This window comes from Nerophis lumbriciformis, linkage group LG28 (assembly GCF_033978685.3).
Source record: "Nerophis lumbriciformis linkage group LG28, RoL_Nlum_v2.1, whole genome shotgun sequence".
Lineage (NCBI taxonomy): Eukaryota > Metazoa > Chordata > Actinopteri > Syngnathiformes > Syngnathidae > Nerophis > Nerophis lumbriciformis.
The window spans coordinates 9,848,067-9,874,338 of record NC_084575.2 but is presented as its reverse complement, the minus strand read 5'-3'; the positions used below and the strand labels follow the sequence as shown (position 1 = coordinate 9,874,338).

The window sequence follows — 26,272 nt, the reverse complement described above, 5'->3', positions numbered from 1 at the left end:
TAGTTACTCAGAGAGTAATGTTTGTATGGTAGTTTAGACTGTTTTGTAGTGGGGAATGTCTTTTGTATTCATGATAACATTTAAGATGGCGTTTAGCGTGCTACAGTAGTATAGTTGCCAACTAGCGATTAGCGGCGCTAGCTGCTAGCTCGCATTCAGCGCAGCAGCTGATTGCATATTTTTAGAGCTTTTCTTTTTGTCACTTTCACACACCCCAGTAACCTGGAAAGATGCAACACACGTTAGATCCCCTCACCTACCAGGGGGTGATCAAGGGTGATGGGTCAAATGCAGAGAATCATTTCGCCACACCTAGTGTGTGTGTGACAATCATCTTGTAAACAACAGAGGAGATTTGAAGATAATGCTGATTAGTGAAGCAGCGTCATCAAACCGTTGAAAAGTAAAATCCAATATTGTTTTATGATGTCTACCAGTTAGTGTATTTAATTGATATTGAAAACAGGATTTGGCCTTAGAAATATTGTTTCAAATTTGTGTTGTTGTCTTATATTTGTGTGGATGTGGTAATTTGACTAGTGCCTCCCGATGAGTTGTGCAAGCCCGGTGTTGGTAGCCTAATCTTCAAATCAGTAAAAATATACTTTGTGTTGTATTGATTGGCTGCAAAGCTGCATTCATGTTCAGTGGCAAGAATGTGATTATTGCTATTATGTGTGAGAACAACTGGCAATGCAGGGATTGCGAAACAATTGATAATTCCCCAATAATCCTGGATCAGACTCAAGGACAACGTCTGTTTATACTTAGCAGGATTTATCTGAACTGCTTTAGTCAAGCAAAACTCACATGTCTTCTTCAGCTGCAAAGTTGATTTCAATCTGGAGGGAATGACATACAGAATATTGGTTTAACCCAGAAAAAGTTACATTGCTTCCTTGTTTCCCTGATCTTTCAGCTTTTGTTGTTGCATCGGCTCGTTGTATCCAAGAAGAGATCAAGGTTTAGGATTATTTCTTTGTCAAAGTGCGGCTGCAGAGGATAGAGGATTAAAGTGGATTGCTAGTTTGCTGCTTCACTCCTGAATGCTTCTGTGCTCTCTTTTAGTGGTCCTGGAGGAATGTAACCATGAGTTGAATGTTGTCAGAAGGGTGAAGGGCACTGCATCTGCATCAATTAAACATATTTATTTAAGGCCATATTGAAACCTGTAAGCAGGAATGTTCTTTAAAATGTTGCATTATGCAGCAACCAATATTGTTAATACACTGCTCTTGTTTGTGTTTCTCTAGGAAGTCATGGACCTGGAGGGTGGTCCATGTTATACCCAGAATGTGCTGCAAAGAACCAATCACCCGTTGACATCACCGATGAACAGGCTCTGGTGTCAGAAGAGTACCAGGAGCTGGAACTGGACAAGTTCAACACTGCGTCCTCCAACCAGACCACCATGAAAAACACTGGAAAAACAGGTGAGCACCTTCATGTCTCAATCATAATCCATTGTCCTCATCAATACAATACTGCCTAATACTTATTCAAACTTAACCATCAACGTTTTAAAGTAGTTGTTCATTAAATGCTCAAACTTCACTCTGAATGTTCTGAACTTTTGTTTCCTTGACAATGTTTCCGTCCTCATGAGGTTTTAAATGTTTCTCTACCTCACAAAGCTGATTAAATCAATGATCAAAGTATCTGCGGCATTAAGATGCAACTACATGAAGCCATCGTCAGCTTTGCATAACTGGCAATGATGCAAAACTCAGTGTTGAGTGTCAAAGGGTAAAAGGTGTTGTGCAATGTTAGCTCATGTTTTAAATTACCAGTAGAGTGGAAAAACAAGTTGACTTTATATACTTAATTATGTTTCATTGTAGCCATTGAACCATATTCAATTATATTTACAATCTGCAAAGTATGTGAAAATACCATCTAAACATCACAAAATGCCACAAATTCACTCGGCCATTTTGAATATTCTGATCCAAATCCATCCATCCATTTTTCTACCGCTTGTCTCTTTTGGGGTTGCGGGGGGTGCTGGAGCCTATCTCAGCTGCATTCGGGCGGAAGGCGAAGTACACCCTGGACAAGTCGCCAACTCATCACAGGGCCAACACAGATAGACAGACAACATTCACACTCACATTCACACACTAGGGTCAATTTAGTGTTGCCAATCAACCTATCCCCAGGTGCATGTATATCTACGGCAATTTCCGTAGATTCTACATCACTGTAGTATCGCTTCTGCACTCTGACCATATTTTCAGATCAGTCATATTAGAAGTACGCAAACATTGGAAAGAGATGTGCTGTTTGTCATTCACAATCTTTATGTATGACAAGAACACATGTGCTTGGCTTTTTTATGCATTCAAAATCGTTAATAAATAGCCAAGAACTGAGTCAACAGATGGAGGGTCCTCTATTGCGCTCATTGTACCCTCTTAAAACATCTGGAAACCCCCAACAATGCTCAATTTACATGTTGTGACCTGTAAATTAACCAAATATGAGTACCGTATTTTCCGCACTATAAGCCGCCCCGGGTTATTAGCCGCACCTTCAATGAATGGCATATTTCAAAACTTTGTTCACCTATAAGCCGCCCCGGGTTATAAGCCGCGCCTACGCTGCGCTAAAGGGAATGTCAAAAAAACAGTCAGATAGGTCAGTCAAACTTTAATAATATATTACAAACCAGCGTTCTAACAACTCTGTTCACCCCCAAAATGTAATGTGCAAATGTGCAATCACAAAAATAGTAACACTCAAATTAGTGCAGAGCAATAGCAACATCAATAACTCAACGTTGCTCGAACGTTAATGTCACACAACACACAAAATAAACATTTAAAGCTCACTTTCTGAAATTATTCCTCATCCATAAATCCCTCGAATTCTTCTTCAGTGTCTGAATTAAAAAGTTGGCCGAATACGGCATCCAAAATGGCCGGCTCCGTCTCGTCGAAGTCATCAGAGTCAATGTTGCTGTTGTTGTCCAGCAGTTCCGTGAATCCTGCCTTCCGGAAAGTTCGGACCACAGTTGAGACCGATATATCCGCCCAGGCATTTACAATCCACTGGCAGATGTTGGCGTATGTCGTCCGGCGCTGTCTCCCTGTCTTAGTGGCGCAGGTCATCTTGTTGCTTCCTCTACCTACGCACCATTTATGTTCAATTCTCTTGCTGCTGCTCTATTTCCGTGTTCTACTGCGTGACTTATTGCCTTGAGTTTGAATTCTGCGTTGTACGCGTGTCTCTTAATAGGAGCCATTTTGTGGTCTTTACAGATGTAAACACACAAATGAAATGAAACGTAATATCCGCGCGCTTCTTCTTCTACGGGGGCGGGTGGTTGCTTACAGTAGAAGAAGAAGCGCTTCCTCTTCTATGGGGGCGGGTGCTTACCTTGGCGGTTGCTTACCGTAGAAGAAGAAGCGCTTCCTCTTCTACGGGGAAAAAAGATGGCGGCTGTTTACCGTAGTTGCGAGACCTAAATTTTATGAAAATGAATCTTAATATTAATCCATATATAAAGCGCACCGGGTTATAAGCCGCACTGTCAGCTTTTGAGTAAATTTGTGGTTTTTAGGTGCGGCTAATAGTGCGGAAAATACGGTAATATTCTTATTATTATCGCCAACGCCTGTGCAACGTCATACGCCCTCGCGTAGCAGAGAGGTAGCCGCATGGGTAAAGTTAGCAGTGGCAGGTGGTGCAAGCGGAGCCGTGCGAGTGGTAATACGAGAGAGAGAAGGTGCCAATACAGTAACAAATGGAGGAAGAATAATTAATTCCCAAGAAAAACAGCACGGAGTTCATCGTCTGGCGGTGGTTTTTGGCTTCAAGCGGACAGATGTTGAACAGACAACCGTAATATGTCAAGTATGCGGCAAAAGCGTTGCTACAATAAGTAGCAGCACTACTAATTTGTAGAATCATTTGAAAAGTCACCCACTAGAGAATGTAAAGTGCTTGAAACTCCGCATGTCAACATCTCTGGCCGGTGCCACACCCAACAAAATGCCGAAGTAACCAGCACTGACCCAATTGAGCCTGGCGTCTTCCATTTCCAAATCAACGCCGTATGAAAAAAATAGTCAACAACAGAAGGAGATAACGTCCACAGTAACCTACCACATAGCGAAGGACATACACTATTTGATTTCCTATTATGCAGCTCATTGTTATTGAAATATCTTGTGACATCATGCACAAAAGTGCACTTTATTTGTTTTTAACTATTGTAGTGGCGTTCTGTACAAAAAGTGCTATTTAATTTAGTGTTGTTTTGATATGTCATCTTAGTGACATCATGCACAAAAGTGCACCAATAAATGTCTCTGACAATCTTGCACTTTCTGTTTTGAAATGACATGAATGTTTGTGCCACTGCTTAATAACTGTTTAATAAATACACTTTTGGTAAATTTACTTAGTTTTAATTTCCCTCTCTGCATGAAAGTTTTAAATTAGCATATACTGTATTAATGCAGTATGAACAAGAATGTTTTAATGTAGACACATAGAATCATCATACTGCTGTGATTATATGCATCAAGTGTTCATTCAGAATCAGAATCAGAATCAGCTTTATTGTCATTACGCAAGGTAACAAGATTGAGGCCATTCCATACAGTGCGATGTGTGCATGCTAGAAAAAATGAATATATACATGAAAAAAAACAAAACAAAAACAGGGTGGTTGGTGGAATGGGTTATTGCACCGAAGAGAAGGCAGTTATGAGGGACAATGGGGCAGTCCGTTCAGGATGGTTATGGCCCTGGGGAAGAAGCTGTTCTTTAGCCTGTTTGTTTTGGTTTTAATGCACCTGTAGCGCTTCCCAGAGGGCAGCAGGTGGAACAGGTCAGAGCCAGGGTGGGTGCTGTCCTTGATGATGGCACTGGCTTTGTTGAGGCAGCGGGAGGTGTAGATGTCCGTCAGAGAGGGGAGAGGGCGGCCGATGATTTTCTGAGCCGTCTTGACCACTCTTTGCAGCCTCTCCCTGTCTGCTGCAGTGCAGCTGCCGTACCATACCGTAATACAGTAGGTCAGCAGGCTCTCGATGGACGAGCGGTAGAAGGTCAGCAGCAGGTCAGGCTTCAGGTTGTACTTCCCGAGGACTCTAAGGAAGTGTAGCCACTGCTGAGCCTTCTTGATGATTGATGTGGTGTTGACTGTCCAGGAGAAGTCATTAGAGATGTGGACTCCAAGGTACCTGAAGGTGTGGACCCTCAAGGCTATGGCAAAATATCGAGATATATATCGTGTATCGTGACATGGCCTAAAGATATTGAGATATTAATAAAAGGCCATATCCCCCAGCCCTAGTTCTGAATGATAATTGTTCCCAAAGTAATCGTTTTTGGCTCTCACAAAGTCTGCTTGATTAGCATTGTTGTTGAAGAAGATGGGATTTCTCAGATCACGTGACAAGCTTCCTCATTAACTCTCAAAATGGCTCAGGAATCTTTGTGAGTTTTACACTATTTTGATCATATCTATTTATTCGCAAACTTCAGATATCCCTTGGTGTCATAAATCAGGTACCGTATTTTTCGGAGTATAAGTCGCACCTGCCGAAAATGCACAATAAAGAAGGAAAACAACATATATAAATCGCACTGGAGCCCGTCCAAACTATGAAAAAAACTGCGACTTATAGTCCGAAAAATACGGTATATATGATAATATCTCCAATATAGAGGCAACTTGATTTTGCACTCTACTAGTACTTTAGGCCTTTTTTTAACAACAGAACTCAAAGTTATTGACTTTTGAGTGTGACTTTCAGCAATCAAAACTAGCGCTGTCCCAATCCAATCAATAAAAATAAATAAAATATACATTGGCCTTCATCCAAAATATCCAATATAAGAACTTTGATACAAGCAGTCTGTTCTGCTCCCGCTAACGCCTCTTCTAAGCTAGCTCAGCAGACAGATAACAGGTTGTCTCCATTTTGGGAGTTTTTGCTTCAAAACACTGTAAAAGTAAATATACAGAAATAAAGTACCATATTTTTGGACCGTAGGACGCACCGGATTATAAAGTGCACTGCCAATGAGCGGGTCTATTCAGTTCTATTTTTATACACAAGGCGCACCGGCGGGTGATGTGCATTCACAAATGCCAGAATTCTGAGTAAATGACAAATGGGTTATACTTGTATAGCGCTTTTCTACCTTCAAGGTACTCAAAGCGCTTTTTGACAGTATTACCACATTCACCCATTCACACACACATTCACACACTGATGGCGGGAGCTACCATGCAAGGCGCTAACCAGCAGCCATCAGGAGCAAGGGGTGAAGTGTCTTGCCCAAGGACACAACGGACATGACTAGGATGGTAGAAGGTTGGGATTGAACCCCAGTAACCAGCAACACTCCGATTGCTGGCACGGCCACTCTACCAACTTCGCCACGCCGTCCGAATACCAACATGAGGCAAATGCCTGTCTTTTTTCTACATTTAAAACACTTTGTTGTGGTCTACATAACATGTACCGTATTTTTCGGACTATAAGTCGCAATTTTTTTCATAGTTTAGTGCAACTTATATATGTTTTTTTCCTTCTTTTTTATGCATTTTCGGCAGGTGCGACTTATACTCCGAAAAATACGGTAATGGTGGTTATTTGGTCTAAATGTTGCATAGATTATGTTTTAAAGACCATCTTCTTGCCGCTTTCTGACCGTCTCTTCAGGATGGACCGTTTTGTCTTGTTTACGTGGCCCACCTTCGACAGCATCGTCTCCCCGCCATCTGTGTTGTACCGGTAGTTTTTAGTGCTGAGAGATATAAGTAAAAACTGTACGTATGAATGCCCCACAATTTGAGGATAGAGAAAAAAGAAGGAGCTTATTTACTACGCCGCTACGACATCGGACTACATTGGCGGACGCACACAAATCTTCGGGACTTATGCAGATTTAAAATACACAACAGTAGGAACCAATAGGTAAGAAAATTTGGTTTTGCATAATAGGTCGAAACAAAACGCCAAATAATATGTCTCCTAATAGGTGCCATTTTTGGGTCCTTATACACACACCATAATAATACTCGCGTGTTGAAGCACAGCACGTGTACACTAGCCATAATGTGCTGACAATCCATCAAGCAGTGTGGCTTCATAGCTTACCGAAGACATACTGAAAGATTTTAACAGATTTTTGAGTGCCGTGTAATGTTCTATATTCTCAATGAAACATCAACGTTTTGTGCTTGCTTGCTAATGTAATTTATTAAACAGGCTTCTTCTTGAAGTCCACACCTATCTCTTATGCATGACTGCCCTTTACCGGTCACACTTATCATTACACCATGTAACAAATACAATTGCTTCAAGGTCTGTAAGCACAACAAGAATTAATCTGTACATCAGGCGCACCGGGTAGGAAAATAAAAGGATTTTAAGTGCGCTTTATAGTTTGAAAAATAATAATGATAATGATAATACATTTTATTTATAAGGCGCCTTTCTGGGCACTCAAGGACACCGTACAAAATCAAAACAATAAAATCAAATTGGATAAAAACAACAACAAAGATAGATAAGATGATTACAATGAATAATCAGTCAGCAATATGTGTGTTTTGAGTCTTAATTTGAAGAGGGATATTGAGTCTAAGTTACGAAGGTCAGTGGTAAAGAGTTCCAAAGATGTGGGGCAGAGCAGCTGAAAGCTCGGGCACCCATGGTGGACAGTTTGAATAAGGGGACAGTGAGATGGATAGATGAAGAGGATCTTACGGAACGTGAGGGCGTGGCGACATGGATCAGGTCAGAGAGATATGACGGAGAGAGGTTATGGATGGCTTTGAAAGTGAGGAGAATTATTTTAAAGTGGATACGATGTTTGATGGGTAGCCAGTGGAGTTGCTGCAGAACAGGGGTGATGTGCTGGATTGAAGGGGTTCTGGTGATTATCCGGGCTGCAGAGTTCTGGAGAAGCTGAAGTTTGTGAAGTGACTTGTGAGGGAGACCAAACAGGAGAGAGTTGCAGTAGTCCAGGCGAGTGGTGACCAGGCTATGGACTAGTATGGCAGCAGTATGTGGGGTAAGGGATGGGCGAAGACGATTAATGTTTCGTAGATGAAAGTAAGCAGACCGGGTAATGTTGTTTATGTGGGCTTGAAAGGAGAGTGTGCTGTCGAGGATGACACCCAGACTCTTGACTTGGGAGGAGGGTGAGACAGAGGAATTGCAGAGAGTAACGGACAAGCTGTTGGTTTTGGCGAGAATGGTTTTTGTACCGACAAGTAAGATTTTGGTTTTATTGCTATTGAGTTGAAGGAAATTGGATGAGAACCACTGCTTGAGTTCCCTGAGGCAGTCTGTAAGGGAGGAAGGAGGAAGAGAGGCAGTTGGTTTGGTTGAGATATAGAGCTGGGTGTCATCCGCATAACAGTGAACATTTATTTTAAATTTACGGAAAATTTTGCCAAGGGGAAGAATGTAAATGATAAAAAGCAGGGGACCAAGAACAGAGCCCTGGGGGACACCCAAGGAAACGGGAGACGGAGGGGATTTGAATGAACGGAGTTGAACAAGCTGAGTGCGGTCGGAGAGATATGATCTAAACCAGTGAAGGGGTGTGCTTGTGATGCCAATACTGTGCAATTTAAGGAGGAGGACAGTGTGTGAAATGGTGTCAAAGGCTGCAGTGAGATCTAAGCGGATTAGGATAGTGAAAAGACCAGAATCAGCTGCCAGGAGGAGATCGTTTGTGATTTTTACTAGTGCTGTTTCAGTGCTGTGCAGGGGCGGAAACCAGACTGAAATTGTTCATATAGGTTATTTAACTAGGTGGGAGTGAAGTTGCATGTCCAAAGACATGCACCTGGGGATACGTTGATTGGCAACACTAAAATTGGCCCTAGTGTGTGAATGTGAGTGTGAATGTTGTCTGTCTATCTGTGTTGGCCCTGCGATGAGGTGGCGACTTGTCCAGGGTGTACCCCGCCTTCCGCCCGATTGTAGCTGAGATAGGCTCCAGCGCCCCCCGTGACCCCAAAGGGAATAAGCGGTAGAAAATTGGATTGGATTGGGAGTGAAGTTGGGAGGAGACAGTTTTTTCAAGGATTTTTGAAAAATGTGTACCGTATTTTCCGCACTATAAGGCGCACCGGATTATTAGCCGCACCTTCAATGAATGGCATATTTCATAACTTTGTCCACCAATAAGCCGCCCCGGACTATAAGCCGCGCCTACGCTGCGCTAAAGGGAATGTCAAAAAAACAGTCAGATAGGTCAGTCAAACTTTAATAATATATTAAAAACCAGCGTTCTAACAACTCTGTTCACTCCCAAAATGTACGCAAATGTGCAATCACAAACATAGTAAAATTCAAAATAGTGCAGAGCAATAGCAACATAATGTTGCTCGAACGTTAATGTCACAACACACAAAATAAACATAGCGCTCACTTTCTGAAGTTATTCTTCATTCGTAAATCCTTCGTCTTCGGTGTCCGAAGTGAAAAGTTGGGCAAATTTACGATCCACTGGCAGATGTTGGCGTCGTCTGGCGCTGCCTCCTCGTCTTAGTGAAGGTGTGTTCGCCTTCTGTCATCCATTGTTCCCACGCAGTTAGCAGTCTAGCTTCGAATGCCCTGTTGACACCAATATCTAGCGGCTGGAGGTCTTTTGTCAATCCACCCGGAATGACGGCGAGTATTGAATTAAGCGCGTAAGCGTGTCTCTTAATGTGCTGTTATGAGCTAGCAAATATAACAACTACACTACCCAGCATGCAACGATAGTTACGAGCATGCGCGGTAGCCCTGAGAAGCGTTGTTGTATGCTGGCAGTTAGAATGTGGTTATGAGCACGCTGTGAGTAAACGTTGAGAACTCAGTTAACACGCCTCGTCTGCATTATTTATAATTAGACAGACAACACACTTAATAGGAGCCATTTTGGGGTCTTTACATAAACACACAAATGGAAATGAAACGTCACATATCCCAGCATGCACCGCGCGCTTCTTCTACGGGGAAAAAAGATGGCGGCTGTTTACCGTAGTTGCGAGACCTAAACTTTATGAAAATGAATCTTAATATTTATCCATATATAAAGCGCACCGGGTTATAAGGCGCACTGTCAGCTTTTGAGAAAATTTGTGGTTTTTAGGTGCGCCTTATAGTGCGGAAAATACGGTAATGTTAATATTAAGGTTTCACGATAATGGACGTTTGAACCGATACAGTTAAACCATAATTTCCAGATCTCTACAACCAATAACAATAACAGATATTAGACTTAGACTTAGACTTCCTTTTATTGTCATTCAAATTTGAACTTTACAGTACAGATAATAACAAAATGTTGTTGCATTAGCTTGTTGTAGTGCAGAATATAGGAGCAATAAGGTGCGGATATAAATAAATAGATTACTGTACAGATAAATATATTGCACTTTTGTATATGCATCCACGTTTATGGATGTATGTTATATTGTCTTTATATTCCAGCGAGTTCATCCGTTTTTGGGGGGGAATTGAGGGGATTGTTATGATGCGTTCAAGAGTCTTACGGCCTGAGGGAAGAATCTGTTACAGAACCTGGAGGTTCTGCTACGGAGGCTGCGTAATCTCTTTCTAGAGTCCAGCAGTGAAAACAGTCCTATTTGTGTGTATACATACCGTATTTTTCGGAGTATAAGTCGCACCGGAGTATAAGTCGCACCTGCCGAAAATGCATAATAAAGAAGGAAAAAAACATATACAGGTAAAAGCCAGTAAATTAGAATATTTTGAAAAACTTGATTTATTTCAGTAATTGCATTCAAAAGGTGTAACTTGTACATTATATTTATTCATTGCACACAGACTGATGCATTCAAATATTTATTTCATTTAATTTTGATGATTTGAAGTGGCAACAAATGAAAATCCAAAATTCCGTGTGTCACAAAATTAGAATATTACTTAAGGCTAATACAAAAAAGGGATTTTTAGAAATGTTGGCCAACTGAAAAGTATGAAAATGAAAAATATGAGCATGTACAATACTCAATACTTGGTTGGAGCTCCTTTTGCCTCAATTACTGCATTAATGCGGCGTGGCATGGAGTCGATGAGTTTCTGGCACTGCTCAGGTGTTATGAGAGCCCAGGTTGCTCTGATAGTGGCCTTCAACTCTTCTGCGTTTTTGGGTCTGGCATTCTGCATCTTCCTTTTCACAATACCCCACAGATTTTCTATGGGGCTAAGGTCAGGGGAGTTGGCGGGCCAATTTAGAACAGAAATACCATGGTCCGTAAACCAGGCACGGGTAGATTTTGCGCTGTGTGCAGGCGCCAAGTCCTGTTGGAACTTGAAATCTCCATCTCCATAGAGCAGGTCAGCAGCAGGAAGCATGAAGTGCTCTAAAACTTTTCTGGTAGACGGCTGCGTTGACCCTGGATCTCAGGAAACAGAGTGGACCGACACCAGCAGATGACATGGCACCCCAAACCATCACTGATGGTGGAAACTTTACACTAGACTTCAGGCAACGTGGATCCTGTGCCTCTCCTGTCTTCCTCCAGACTCTGGGACCTCGATTTCCAAAGGAAATGCAAAATTTGCATGGTTGGGTGATGGTTTGGGGTGCCATGTCATCTGCTGGTGTCGGTCCACTCTGTTTCCTGAGATCCAGGGTCAACGCAGCCGTCTACCAGCAAGTTTTAGAGCACTTCATGCTTCCTGCTGCTGACCTGGGTATTGTGAAAAGGAAGATGCAGAATGCCAGACCCAAAAACGCAGAAGAGTTGAAGGCCACTATCAGAGCAACCTGGGCTCTCATAACACCTGAGCAGTGCCAGAAACTCATCGACTCCATGCCACGCCGCATTAACGCAGTAATTGAGGCAAAAGGAGCTCCAACCAAGTATTGAGTATTGGACATGCTCATATTTTTCATTTTCATACTTTTCAGTTGGCCAACATTTCTAAAAATCCCTTTTTTGTATTAGCCTTAAGTAATATTCTAATTTTGTGACACACGGAATTTTGGATTTTCATTTGTTGCCACTTCAAATCATCAAAATTAAATGAAATAAACATTTGAATGCATCAGTCTGTGTGCAATGAATACATATAATGTACAAGTTACACCTTTTGAATGCAATTACTGAAATAAATCAAGTTTTTCAAAATATTCTAATTTACTGGCTTTTACCTGTATAAGTCGCACTGGAGCCCGGCCAAACTATGAAAAAAACTGTGACTTATAGTCCGAAAAATATGGTATATATAAAAGCTTTTTGTTGTATGATACAAAACATGGTTGAAATATTTGTACGTGTATGTAAGTTATTTTTGATCACATTCAGCAATACTGTAATAATAATGATAACCGTCCTCATATCATTACATTCCTAACAATAATATAGTAAGTGTGTAGTGAACTTTATATGGTCATTTTTCAAATGAAATAAAATGTCTTCTTTTGCGTCTACAAAGCCAAAAAGTGAATGATTTACTGTTGAAGTGAAGTGAGAAACAATCAACTCCAATTGTAATCCATGTTATTCTTGTAAATCCTTCTCTCTCTCTCTCTCTCTCTCTCTCTCTCTCTCTCTCTCTCTTTCTCTCTGTCTCTCTCTCTCTGTCTCTTTCTCTCTCTGTCTGTGACTCTCTCGCTCGTCCTTTTGGAGCCTGCACGCATCATTTCCTGCCACATTTTCACACCTAGTCCACTACAACCCAAAGCCACCAATTTCCCCCCCCACATTTTTCTCCTTCGCTACTTTACTAAATCTATAAAGCATCAGTGTGAAAACTCTGACCTGAATTGATATCTTCTGCTTTTGGTAGTTGTCTTTTTTTTTTTTTGCATTTGATGGTAACCTCTCAATGAGTGTTGTTAGCGTCCATGACAACCAAGGCCACCGAGACAGCTGAATAACCCTTAGACCACGGGTCCCCAAACTACGGCCCGCGGGCCAGATACGGCCCGCCAGCGTCCATAAACCGGCCCGCGTGTAGTCCAGAGTAAAAAAAAAAAAAGACCTTTTTTTTTTTATCTGTCCTTTTTCGCCTATCCATCAATCCATTTTCTACCGCTTGTTACTGGGTCTCTCCTAGGCCAGGGGTCGACAACCCGCGGCTCCGGAGTCGCATGCGGCTCTTTGATCACTCTGATGCGGCTCAGCTGCATACTTGCCGACCCCCCTGATTTTTCCGGGAGGTTCCCGGATTTCAGTGCCTCTCCCAGAAATCTCCCGGGGCAAATATTCTCCGATTTTCACCCGGACAACAATATTGAGGCTGTGCCGTAATGGCACTGCCTTTAGCGTCCTCTACAACATGTCGTCGCGTCCGCTTTTACACCATACTATCTGCGTGCCGGCCGGGTCACACGGGTATGCGGCCTCTGCTTACACACGTAAGTGATTGCAAGGCATACTTGGTCAACAGCCATACAGGTTACACTGAGGGTTGTGATAAAAACAACTTTAACACTCTTACTAATATGCGCCACACTGTGAACCCACACCAAACAAGAATGACAAACACATTTTGGGAGAACAGCCGCACTGTAACACAACATAAACACAACAGAACAAATACCCAGAATCCCATGCATCCCTAACTCTTCCGGGCTACATTATACACCCCCGCTGGTGGTAGAGTGTAGAGTAAATATCAGTGGACATGACTTTTTTGTTCAGTGTAAGGAAAAAGCAGTTTAGATTTTATATATATATATATATATATATATATATATATACACCCTTCCATCACGCAAGACCTACTGACTCAAGCACTAGACTTCGCCTCAGACTACGACTCAATCACAGACAACGAAAGAAACATCATCATCCACGCAAAAAACTCCATTCTCATCCACAACAGTACACCATGGCAAAAAAAGAACAATGCAACATTTGACGTCACTATGGGAAGTTTTGACGGAGCAGAAACGTGTGAACTCGTTGGGAGTTTCCTCCTCTCCCAGCTCGCTAGCCTCAATCTGAACCTTGGTATTTACCGTGATGACGGACTGGCAGTGTGTCGCGCCTCGCCAAGGAGCAGCGAGAATACCAAGAAGCGCATATGCCAAATTTTCAAAGAGAACGGCCTACGGATCACGATTGAAGCCAACAAGCAAACCGTCAACTTCCTTGACGTCACTTTCAACCTGAGAAATAACAGCTACCAACCATTCACGAAACCCAACACAACACTCCAATACGTGCACCATGACAGCAACCACCCACCCGCCACCACGAAAAGAATACCTACCGGAATCAATAAAAGGCTATCGATGCTGTCATCTAGCAAAGCTGAATTTGACCAAGCAACCCCCCCGTACCAAAAAGCCCTTGATGAAAGCGGATACAATTTCACCCTCACCTATGAACCCACGCCAGGAAACCAGCCAAAAAAGAACAGAAAACGGAACGACATCATCTGGTACAACCCCCCATACAGCAAAAACGTCTCAACGAACATTGGACACAAATTCCTCAATCTGATTGACAAACACTTTCCCAAAGACAACATCCTAAGAAAAGTATTCAACAAGAACAACATTAAATTGAGCTACAGCTGCATGAACAATATACGACAAATCATCTCAAACCACAACAAAACAATTGCAAATGAGCCGTCGGCCCTCAGACAGAACGACTCCAAAACCAACAAAGGATGTAATTGTCGAAAGAAACCTGATTGCCCTCTCAACGGGGGGTGCTTACAAACATCAGTTGTCTACCAATCTAAGGTAATACACAAGGACATTAACACATCCGACACATATGTAGGATTAACCGAGGGAGAATTCAAAACCAGATGGAACAATCACAAGGCTTCTTTCAGGAACAAAAACCTGCGAAATACCACAGAACTCAGCAAACACATTTGGAACCTCAAAGACAATAATGTTGAATATTCAATAACATGGCAAATTCTTGCATCCAGTACACCTTGCAATAGTGGTAATAAAAGATGCAACCTATGCTTGAAAGAGAAACTGTTTATTATTTACCGTCCAGACCTGTCATCCCTCAACAAGCGCAGCGAAATTGTAACAGCATGCCGCCATAGACGGAAACACCTCCTAGGTAACACATGAGCCAATCACCACGCCCCTAGGCCAGCCTGTACCCACCCACTCTGTGCCCTATATAAACCATGGTATGCGAATGCTCCCATTAAAATCTCCTGACGATTGAGGGTACCCCCCCCTCATGAAACAGGCCTGTAGAGATGAAATAGTCTTGTGATTTTTTCCCACACATACATATATATATATATATATATATATATATATATATATATATATATATATATATATATATATATATATATATATAATTGTACAATATAACGGTAAATTATAACTACATTATAATTGTACATTATAATTGTACAATATAACAGTACATTATAACTGTAAACTATAACTGTACATTATAATAGTATTGTGTACATTATAACTGTACATACAATTGTACACTATATACATTGTAATTGTACATCATAACAGTACAATAAAAGTGTACACTATAATTGCACAATATAACAGTACATTATAACAGTACATTAAAAGTGTACATTATAATTGCACAATATAACAGTACATTTTAACGTACACTGCAATGTTACATTATAACCGTAAGTTAACTCTACATTGTGGTTCTACATTATAATTGCACAAAGCCTACTGCTTTGTGAATTAGTGATGCAATTATCAAATGTTTTAATCAGCTGATATTCCCCTGAAAATGTGTTCCAGTCATCGAGTAATCAGAAATAACATGTTTTAGCTTGGTTAAAATTAAATTAGATATTTTTTAAATTAGACATTTATGAATGAAGGACAAGGTTAAGCCAAATGTGTTGAAAGTACACACATAGTTCATTCAGGTGCAGCACATCAATTTAGTTTTGTTCAATCTTTAAATTTTTTTCACCCCTGATTTAATGTATTTACTTGGTAGCCATTAATCATTTTGATTATTCTTTTATATGTTCTAACTGTGCATTTTAAAATGTTCTCATTTCAAAATACGTCCAGACTTCAGATTTTGCCCGTTTACTAGGAGAGCAACATCTCACGAGCGAGGTCTGTGTGTTGTTTTCCGCCATTACAAATAGCGCTGGTGTGCATCCGCCATCTTCGGAGGCGCGGCTGCTGGTGCGTTTTCAGGAAGTGAGCAATGTCGCTTAGAATGCATTAATAAATGACGTTTTTTTTTTTTTGATAATTAAAGAATTAAAAGGTATTACTAACCGTCCAGAATTTTACAGCAGTTTATCATTATATCGTTTACCGTTACATCCCTAGTCCATTACCAAGTGAAAAGTCATGGGCGGTCGTGGCATTTTTCTTGTCGTAAATGCTGGTCGTTTTTTTAGGGCATCATGGCGAATGACAAGGGTGGTCACGGCGGTTTCCGCGGTTAAATTCAAGCCCTGTATCCATTCAGTTGCTACCGCTTGTTTAGGAAGTTGAACATTTCTCCAGCAGCGGCAAAACAAAAATTGTGTGGATTTGTTCCACGCCATAGTATGTGAACATTAAAGAGGGCACCTTTTATTTTTGACGCCATCAGTCATCGTGACATCTACAGACTGTAAGTGAGCTATGTGTATTTGATGCTTCTACAGCAATCACAAACGAATTATGATGAGGCATGCATCGTAACTCCGTTTCACAACACACACACATACATACTTGCTTAGCAACAGGCGTAGCATAAAAATAGTTTTTAATTTTCTCTTTCTCAATGAGTGGAGAATACAGAACTTTGAGACATGATCAATCAATCAATCAATCAATCTTTATTTATATAGCCCTAAATCACAAGTGTCTCAAAGGGCTGCACAAGCCACAACGACATCCTCGGTACAAAGCCCACATACGGGCAAGGAAAAACTCACCCCAGTGGGACGTCGATGTGAATGACTATGAGAAACCTTGGAGAAGACCGCATATGTGGGTAACCCCCCCCCCCTCTAGGGGAGACCGAAAGCAATGGATGTCGAGTGGGTCTGACATAATATTGTGAGAGTCCAGTCCATAGTGGATCCAACATAATAGTAAGAGTCCAGTCCATAGTGGGGCCAGCAGGACACCATCCCGAGCGGAGACGGGTCAGCAGCGTAGAGATGTTCCCAGCCGATGCACAGGCGAGCGGTCCACCCCGGGTCCCGACTCTGGACAGCCAGCACTTCATCCATGGCCACCGGACCTGTGCCCCCCCCCCCCCCCCCTCAAGGAAAAGGGGAGCAGAGGAGAAAAGAAAAGAAACGGCAGATCAACTGGTCTAACAGGGGGGCTATTTAAAGGCTAGAGTATACAAATGAGTTTTAAGATGGGACTTAAATGCTTCTACTGAGGTAGCATCTCTAATTGTTACCGGGAGGGCATTCCATAGTACTGGAGCCCGAATAGAAAACGCTCTATAGCCCGCAGACTTTTTTTGGGCTCTGGGAATTAGGGATGTGCGTATCGATCCTGTGGTATCGATATATCGATACTCACACGCTACTCATTTGGCATCACTTTTCTGAAAAAAGTATCGATATAAACCAAAAAACGGCGTGTGGGGGGTGCAAGCATCACTTTCAGATGTTTTTGATTACTTACTTAACTTACTATGTGCTGGGACACCCCTGTACCTGGCAGAGTATAGAGCTGGCCCAGTCACGTCACAGGAGACAGCGAATGAGCGTCGTCAACGTGCAACACACACACAGCCAGCCGACAGCGATGCAGCCAGGCCAGGAGGTCAGCACGGCCACGGATGCGGGAGCCGGAGGAAAGGAAACGCCAGAGACGCGATAATGGCAGACAAGAAAAGAAGCGTGGTATGGTGTTATTTTTCACCAGTCGACAAAGCCACGGCGCGGTGCGAACTGTGTGACAAACAAGTGCCACACAGCAGCAACACCAGCAATTTATTCAAACATATGAAGACCACACATCCCGAGAGCCACAGCGAGCTGGTAAAAAGACAGGCTCACGCTGCTGTTAAAGAACCTGCACCGCCACCCGCAGCCCGGCAGAAGACCCTGCACGAAAGTCTGCAAAAAAGCCAAGTGTATCCAGGTAGCCTACAGACAGTTAGCGTCCGACCTTTGACAGTGTAGTGATAAAGTCTATAAATATTCCGATCACAATCTACTAATAACAGACACTTCAGGTGAAGGGGGAAATTATATCCAGTGTTGTCCAATTGTTGACTTAAAACAGGCATTGTTTTTTTTTGTTTTTTAGTAATGTTTACTGAATATTTTTGTTTAAATTATTATCCTAAATTCAAATAATTTCCACACAGGGGAATTTACTGTTAGTTGAAAATTGCTTGAGTACAAGATAAGAAAGAGATAAAATGTGGAGATTCTTCATCTTTGCATTACAGTTTTATTTTTTTCCAAGAAAATCTTGAAATATATGATTGAATTGATTTTGGTTTTAATCTGTAACATGATTTCTTACATTTCGAAAACATTAGCCTATTTCATATTTCATTAATTTCTAATTATATCACAAACTTTAAAAAATAACTGCAGCTTCTTGCGATTCGGATTTGACAGTTAATTGGAAAACCCTAATATCTAATTAAATCCTTAATATCTTTTATAACAAATACATTTTATCTTCCTTATTGTGACATGAAAATGTTATTCTTTTCAGATGAGTCTCAAAGAGCACGTGAGATCACAACAAGCCTTGCCAAAATGATTGTGAAGGACTTGCAACCCATTTCAATAGTAGAGGACCAAGGTTTCCGGCATTTTATGAAGGTGGTAGATCCTCGATACCAGATCCCTAGTCGGAAATCCATGATGACAGGTGAAATTCCCAAACTGTACGAGCATGCACAAAAAACAGTAAAGGACTCCATGCAATCAGCAAGCAGTGTGGTTTTAACAACCGACATGTGGACTGCAAGAACCACTGAAGGTTATTTGACTCTGTCAGGACATTTTATTGACAAAGACTGGCAGATGCAGTCTTGCAATCTTGCAACAATCCATGTAGCTGTGCAGCACACAGCAGACAATATATCTGAACTCCTCAAAAAAACAACTGATGAATGGGGCATCACCAGTAAGGTTCATGCGGTTGTTACAGACAATGGAGCCAATATGGTCTCTGCTGTGCGTAAAACTTGTTGGAAACATATTCCTTGTTTTTCTCACACACTCAACCTCATTGTGAAGGACTCCATTAAGGCTGACATAAGTCTTGAGTCCAGCTTGGAGAAATGTATTGCCATTGTTCGGTTCTTCCATCACAGCACCAGAGCAACTGACAAGCTAAAAGAAGTACAAAATCAGTTGAATTTACCACAGCATAAACTAATCCAATCAGTGGATACTAGATGGAACTCTGTGTTGTACATGATTGACAGACTGTATGAGCAACAACAAGCCATCACAACAACACTTTGTCTTCTCGGGAGAAACAACATGTGCCTATGTGATGAAGAATGGTCCCACATCAGGCAGGCCAGTGATGTCCTCAGGCCTTTTGAAGAGGCCACCAAGGAGGTTTCAGCAGAGCAGTATGTCACGATTTCCAAAGTCATACCTCTGGTCTGTCTTCTTCTCCAGAAAGTAACCACATCTGCTGACCAGGGTAACAGTCTGGCTTCACAACTTGCTGCACAATGCAAGCGAAGGTTCCAAAACATTGAACACAACCACACTCTTGCAGCCAGCACCTTTTTGGACATTCGCTTCAGAAACATTGTGTTCAGTGATTCTGCAAATGTGGAGATGATTAAATCACGGATCATCACAGAAATGCAAGCCCTGGCCTGCGCTGAAACACAGTCAACGAGACATGAGGCCGCCGCGACTGCATCAACTGTGACACAAGAGTCACCTGCTGAGTGCTCATCATCCAAGGGAATATGGCAGGAGTTTGACAGTCGTGTTCTGGCTTTTCAGAGCAATCGCACAGCAAACACAGATGCGTATGTTGAAATGAGAAGATACATGGAGGAAAAGGTGATCCCAAGGAGTGAGGACCCTTTGGTTTGGTGGAAAAAAAATGAAACCACATTCCCAATGCTGAACAAAGTTGCGAAAAAATACCTTGGAACTATTGCAACGTCTGTTCCAGCAGAGAGACTCTTCTCTAAGGCCGGAGAAATAATCAGCCAGAGGCGTAATCGTATCAAAGCAGAAAACGTGAACATGTTACTTTTCCTGAACAGCAATCTGAGACTTCAGTAAAGTGTGACGTTTGACGACATATCTCGAGCACACTAAAGGTGTGATGGTGTCAGACATTTTTTCAAGTTCATTTTCTCAGGGAACTGTCTTGCGTATGCAGGTTTATAGGACAAGGAAATCCTAGTTTATTGTGATAAGGAAATTATTGACTTTGCTTCAGAGAAGTGTTATAAGTTTACTTCCACAAAGAGGTTTGAAACATAACATTGTTATGAATAATTGTTTTTTTAAGGTTTTTCTACCAATACTTTTTTTTTGAGAAATAAGAAAAGTGAAAATGTGTATATTTTTGTTTATATTTAATTTATTTTTCATATTTATGTTATTTATTTTAATTTTACTTTTATTATATATTGACCATAATAAATGTGGTATAAATGTTCTGTATTTGTCTTGTGAGTTGTCTTAAATAATAACAATAGTAATAATATTTTTGACTGACAAAAATTGCAATAAGAAATTAATGGTATTGGTATCGGTATCGGTATCGGTGAAAATGCAAGAAAAAGTATCGGTATCGTATCGAATCCTAAAAGTGTGGTATCGCCCATCCCTACTGGGAATCACTAATAAGCCGGAGTTCTTTGAACGCAGATTTCTTGCCGGGACATATGGTACAATGCAATCGACAAGATAGGACGGAGCTAGACCGTGTAGTATTTTATACGTAAGTAGTAAAACCTTAAAGTCACATCTTAAGTGCACAGGAAGCCAGTGCAGGTGAGCCAGTATAGGCGTAATATGATCAAACTTTCTTGTTCTTGTCAAAAGTCTAGCAGCCGCATTTTGTACCAACTGTAATTTTTTAATGCTAGACATAGGGAGACCCGAAAATAATACGTTACAGTAGTCGAGACGAGACGTAACGAACGCATGAATAATGATCTCAGCGTCGCTAGTGGATAAAATAGAACGAATTTTAGCGATATTACGGAGATGAAAGAAGGCCGTTTTAGTAACACTCTTAATGTGTGACTCAAAGGAGAGAGTTGGGTCGAAGATAATACCCAGATTCTTTACTGATTCGCCTTGTGTAATTGTTTGGTTGTCAAATGTTAAGGTGGTATTATTAAATAAATGTTGGTGTTTAGCAGGACCGATAATCAGCATTTCCGTTTTCTTGGCGTTGAGTTGCAAGAAGTTAGCGGACATCCATTGTTTAATTTCATTAAGACACGCCTCCAGCTGACTACAATCCGGCGTGTTGGTCAGCTTTAGGGGCATGTAGAGTTGGGTGTCATCAGCATAACAATGAAAGCTAACACCGTATTTGCGTATGATGTCGCCTAGCGGCAGCATGTAAATACTAAAGAGTGCAGGGCCAAGAACCGAACCCTGAGGAACTCCGCACGTTACCTTAACATAGTCCGAGGTCACATTATTATGGGAGACGCATTGCATCCTGTCAGTAAGATAAGAGTTAAACCACGACAAAGCTAAGTCTGACATACCAATACGTGTTTTGATACGCTCTAATAAAATATTATGATCGACGGTATCGAAAGCAGCGCTAAGATCAAGAAGCAGCAACATAGATGACGCATCAGAATCCATCGTTAGCAGTAGATCATTAGTCATTTTTGCGAGGGCTGTCTCCGTAGAGTGATTTGCCCTGAAACCGGATTGAAAAGGTTCACAGAGATTGTTAGACACTAAGTGTTCATTTAGCTGCTGTGCGACAATTTTTTCGAGGATTTTCGAAATAAAGGGAAGGTGGGACACCATGATGCAGCTGACTTGATGACGATCCTTGATAAATTAGTTTGAGAAGAATGTTTTTGTATTATTCATAAGACTACTGTACTTTTCAGTTTTTTAAATATTGACTATTGTGTGTGAAGTCTTGCTTAAGGTTAAATTATATTTAAGAAATAGGCCATTAATATACATGTGGATGAAGGATACTTTATTTTATTTATTTTACTTGTATTTTCTATTGCACTACTTAAAGGCCAGATGCTCTTTTGTGTCTTTTTACCTAAGTTTACGTTCAATATTTAATGTTGTTACTTTACAAAATACTTGTGTATACATTTTTATTGCTATGCGTATCATATGGCACACTGCAATTTATAGAATAAATGCCAAATGTTCTAAAATACTGTATAGAGTATGTTTTTTCTTCAGTCAGTTAGTATAAACATCTTTCACGTTAAACGTAGTAGTGTATAAAATTACGAAATGAAAAATAACGTCTCTGTTACTTTGCTGAGTCACTAATTACTCTTATAATTTAGTAACTGAGTTACTAACTTACTTTTTGGGAGAAGTAATTTGATACTGTTACTAATTACCAGAGGTGGGACCAAGTCATTGTTTTGCAAGTCACAAGTAAGTCTCAAGTCTTTGCCCTCAAGTCCGAGTCAAGTCCCGAGTCAAGACAGGCAAGCCCCGAGTCAAGTCCAAAGTCAAGACTGGAAAGTCTCAAGTCAAGTCCTAAGTCCTGCATTTTGAGTTTCGAGTCCTTTCAAGTCCTTTTAACCACAGACTAATATATTAACACAGATTGTGTATGCTTTTCAAACGCTGTATTTATTTATTAAAACAAGTGCATTTTAAATTGCAGGAAAGAAAATTGTGCTGACATTGCACTTTATAATAGCACTATTAACCAGTCATTTTAAACATTAACTCATTCCTTTACAGAACAAACACATTGAAAAATAAAGTGCAAATGTACTTATTTGTACAAAAGTGTTAACATTGAAAAAACATGACATATACGTGAACATAACAAAAAAGTTGTACTTTTTATATGTCAGGGCCCTATGCTGCATTGCATCTGCAAAAGACCAAATTAGCCAAGAGTCTGTCAGTCATTTGTGCACGATGGGGGCGTAGTATGATGCCACCATGGCTGAAAACTCGCTCCACTGGAGCACTGGAGGCAGGCACTGCCAAGACTCTCATGGCCACTCGGAACAGTGAAGGAAGAGTCTTCATGTTCAATGCCCAGAACAAAAGGGGGGAGAGAGTTGTTTTGGGTTGGTGCACTACTTGTAAGTGTATCTTGTGTTTTTTATGTTGATTTAATTAAAAAAAGAAAGAAAAAAAAAAAATTTCTTGTGCGGCCCGATACCAATCGATCCACGGACCAGTACCGGGCCGCGGCCCGGTGGTTGGGGACCACTGAGGTAAACAACCAACAGTATGTCAGAAAGTTAGCTAAAACGGTACACATATTCATAATATAGTATACATTTTAACTGACCTTTATTTTACTATTTTTGTCTTTTTTTAGGTGGCTAAAATACGCGGTGCTGCTGACCGCCGTCTAACGTTACGTGTGATATATTGACTAACGTAACCCTGCTTAAAAAAAATCACTGAACAAAAAGTATGAATAAGGTAGTGAACTGCAACAGATTCCCGTGTTTGCAATAACGTTATAACGTTAGCAGTGAGTTTACAGCCTCACTGATTTAACCACACAGCAAATAAAAGTCACGTTACTTAGCCAATAAACGTTATCTTACATTCAAAACTTACCGTTCTTTGTGCAACTTCAAATGCCGGACGAAGTTGGAAGTTGTTGCCTCTCCATCAGTCATTTTCGAAACGCATGTGTTGCATGCAAACCATTTTGTGTTGACCACCTCGTAATTTTTATACCCAAACAAAATTATTTTAAGTATCATTTTTTGTTCTCTGGCGTGTGGTTTGGACATGTCTTCTTCGTTGGTTGTCCTGCAATTTGATTGGATGAATGCTGTGTGATGAAAACAAAGTAGATCTAATTTGATTGGCTGTTGTACTGAGACCACACCAGCTGACACACGCAACGCTGATAGACAAGTACACAATGAAAAATACGGAGCGCTCCCGAATAACTTTTTCATCTTTGGGTTTTGGGGAAAGTAGCAAGTCATGTCAAGTCATGTCAATTCAAAAGGCTCAAGTCCAAGTGAAGTCACAAGTCATTGATGTTAAAGTCGAAGTCGAGTTGCAAGTCTTTTTACATTTTGTCAAGTCGAGTCTAAAGTCATCAAATTCATGACTCGAGTCTGACTCGAGTCCAAGTCATGTGACTCGAGTCCACACCTCTGCTAATTACCATATTTTCCGCACTATAAGGCGCACCAGATTATAAGGCGCACCTTCAATGAATGGCATATTTTAAAACTTTGTAAATAAACTTTGTACATATATAAGGTGCACCGCATTATAAGGCGCATAGAATAGACGCTGCAGTAGAGGCTGGGGTTACGTTATGCATCCATTAGATGGAGCTGCGCTAAAGGGAATGCCAACAAAACAGTCAGATAGGTCAGTCAAACTTTATTAATAGATTACAAACCAGCGTTCTGACAACTCTGTTCACTCCCAAAATGAATAAACAGCTGTTTTATTATTTTCCCCGAGGTAAAGTCAGTGACGTGGTGTTTTGTTTATCTTTTAACAACAGCAAGGTATAACATGTAGTGCAACATTTATATCACATAGTGGAGGGGAACTTTTCCCTGATTCAATAAACACGTAAAAAACAGTGATACTGTTACGGTAAATCAAACGTTAGTGCGATCACAATATAGTAACACTCGAAATAGTGCAGAGCAATAACAATATATCAATAACTCAACGTTGCTCAAACGTTAATGTCACACAACACAACACACAAAATAAACATGTGAAGCTCACTTTATGAAGTTATTCCTCATCCACGAATCCCTCGAATTCTTCTTCTTAAGTGTCCGAATTAAACAGTTGGGCGGATACGGCATCCAACATGATCGTCGAAGTCGTCATTAATCGAGTCAGTGTCGCTGCTGCTCTATTACCGTGACTAATCGTCTTAAGTTTAAACTCTGCGTCGTAAGCGTGTCGCTTAATAGGAGCCATTTTGGGGTCTTTACATAAACAAACAAATGGAAATGAAAAGGCACGCGTCGCGCAGTCATATATCCCAGCATGCACCGCGCGCTTCTTCTTCTTCTACGGGGGCGGCTGCTTACCGTAGAAGAAGAACTTCTTCTTCTACGGGGAAAAATGAAGTCGGCGGCTGCTTACCGTAGTTGCGATTGATTGATTGAAACTTTTACCTGTAGGAGGCTTAATATTGGTCCATATATAAGGTGCGCCTTATAGTGCGGAAAATACGGTACTTTTTTAAGGTAAGATGACTAACACTGATAATTACATAAACAAAGTGAGCCTCTTGTCAGTAATCCACAATCTTTGTGTCGGTACGCACAGGCGGCACCTACTTGCAAATCTCTTCTCCACGTTTTCCTGTGTGTAGTAGTGGTAGCGACACTCACTTTAATGTTGCAGCTGACATTACTTACTTTGAGACAACGGTCACTCGAAAGCGTAGGAGAAGATGTTTGCGAAGGTGGGCTGTGTGGACCCCGGAAATGATGTCGTAACAAGCTTACCAATCACTGCTTTTTCTTCTCCTAGCTTTATTTTAACAACAATACGATACAGTAGGAAGGGGATTCAAATGACCCCATTCGTCGCAGTTTACTTGACATATGAAACGTGACAAATTTGGGGCGTGCATTATCCACTTTAGCCGCCTAATGGCAGTAGAGTGTTGTATATATTAAAATGTTTTTTGTGGCAATTGCAACTTCAACCACAGTGTCAGTTCAATCAATCAATCAATCTTTATTTATATAGCCCTAAATCACAAGTGTCTCAAAGGGCTGCACAAGCCACAACGACATCCTCGGTACAAAGCCCACAAACGGGCAAGGAAAAACTCACCCCAGTGGGACGTCGATGTGAATGACTATGAGAAACCTTGGAGAGGACCGCATATGTGGGTAACCCCCCCCCCCCCCCTCTAGGGGAGACCGAAAGCAATGGATGTCGAGTGGGTCTGACATAATATTGTGAGAGTCCAGTCCATAGTGGATCCAACATAATAGTAAGAGTCCAGTCCATAGTGGGGCCAGCAGGACACCATCCCGAGCGGAGACGGGTCAGCAGCGTAGAGATGTTCCCAGCCGATGCACAGGCGAGCGGTCCACCCCGGGTCCCGACTCTGGACAGCCAGCACTTCATCCATGGCCACCGGACCTGTGCCCCCCCCCCCCCCCCCCCCCCCTCAAGGAAAAGGGGAGCAGAGGAGAAAAGAAAAGAAACGGCAGATCAACTGGTCT

The 26,272-nt window shown here is 41.3% G+C and overlaps 1 protein-coding gene across 2 annotated transcripts in view; it reads left to right on the top strand.

Moving 5' to 3' along the window:
* LOC133570836 (receptor-type tyrosine-protein phosphatase gamma-like) overlaps positions 1–26,272 on the top strand; it is a 519,637-nt gene that overhangs the window by 267,183 nt on the left and 226,182 nt on the right. For both annotated transcript variants that reach the window (XM_061923573.1, XM_061923574.1), the window contains exon 3: positions 1,254–1,433. In XM_061923573.1, coding sequence (XP_061779557.1) covers positions 1,254–1,433 — 180 coding nt within the window. The remainder of the gene's footprint in view (positions 1–1,253; positions 1,434–26,272) is intronic.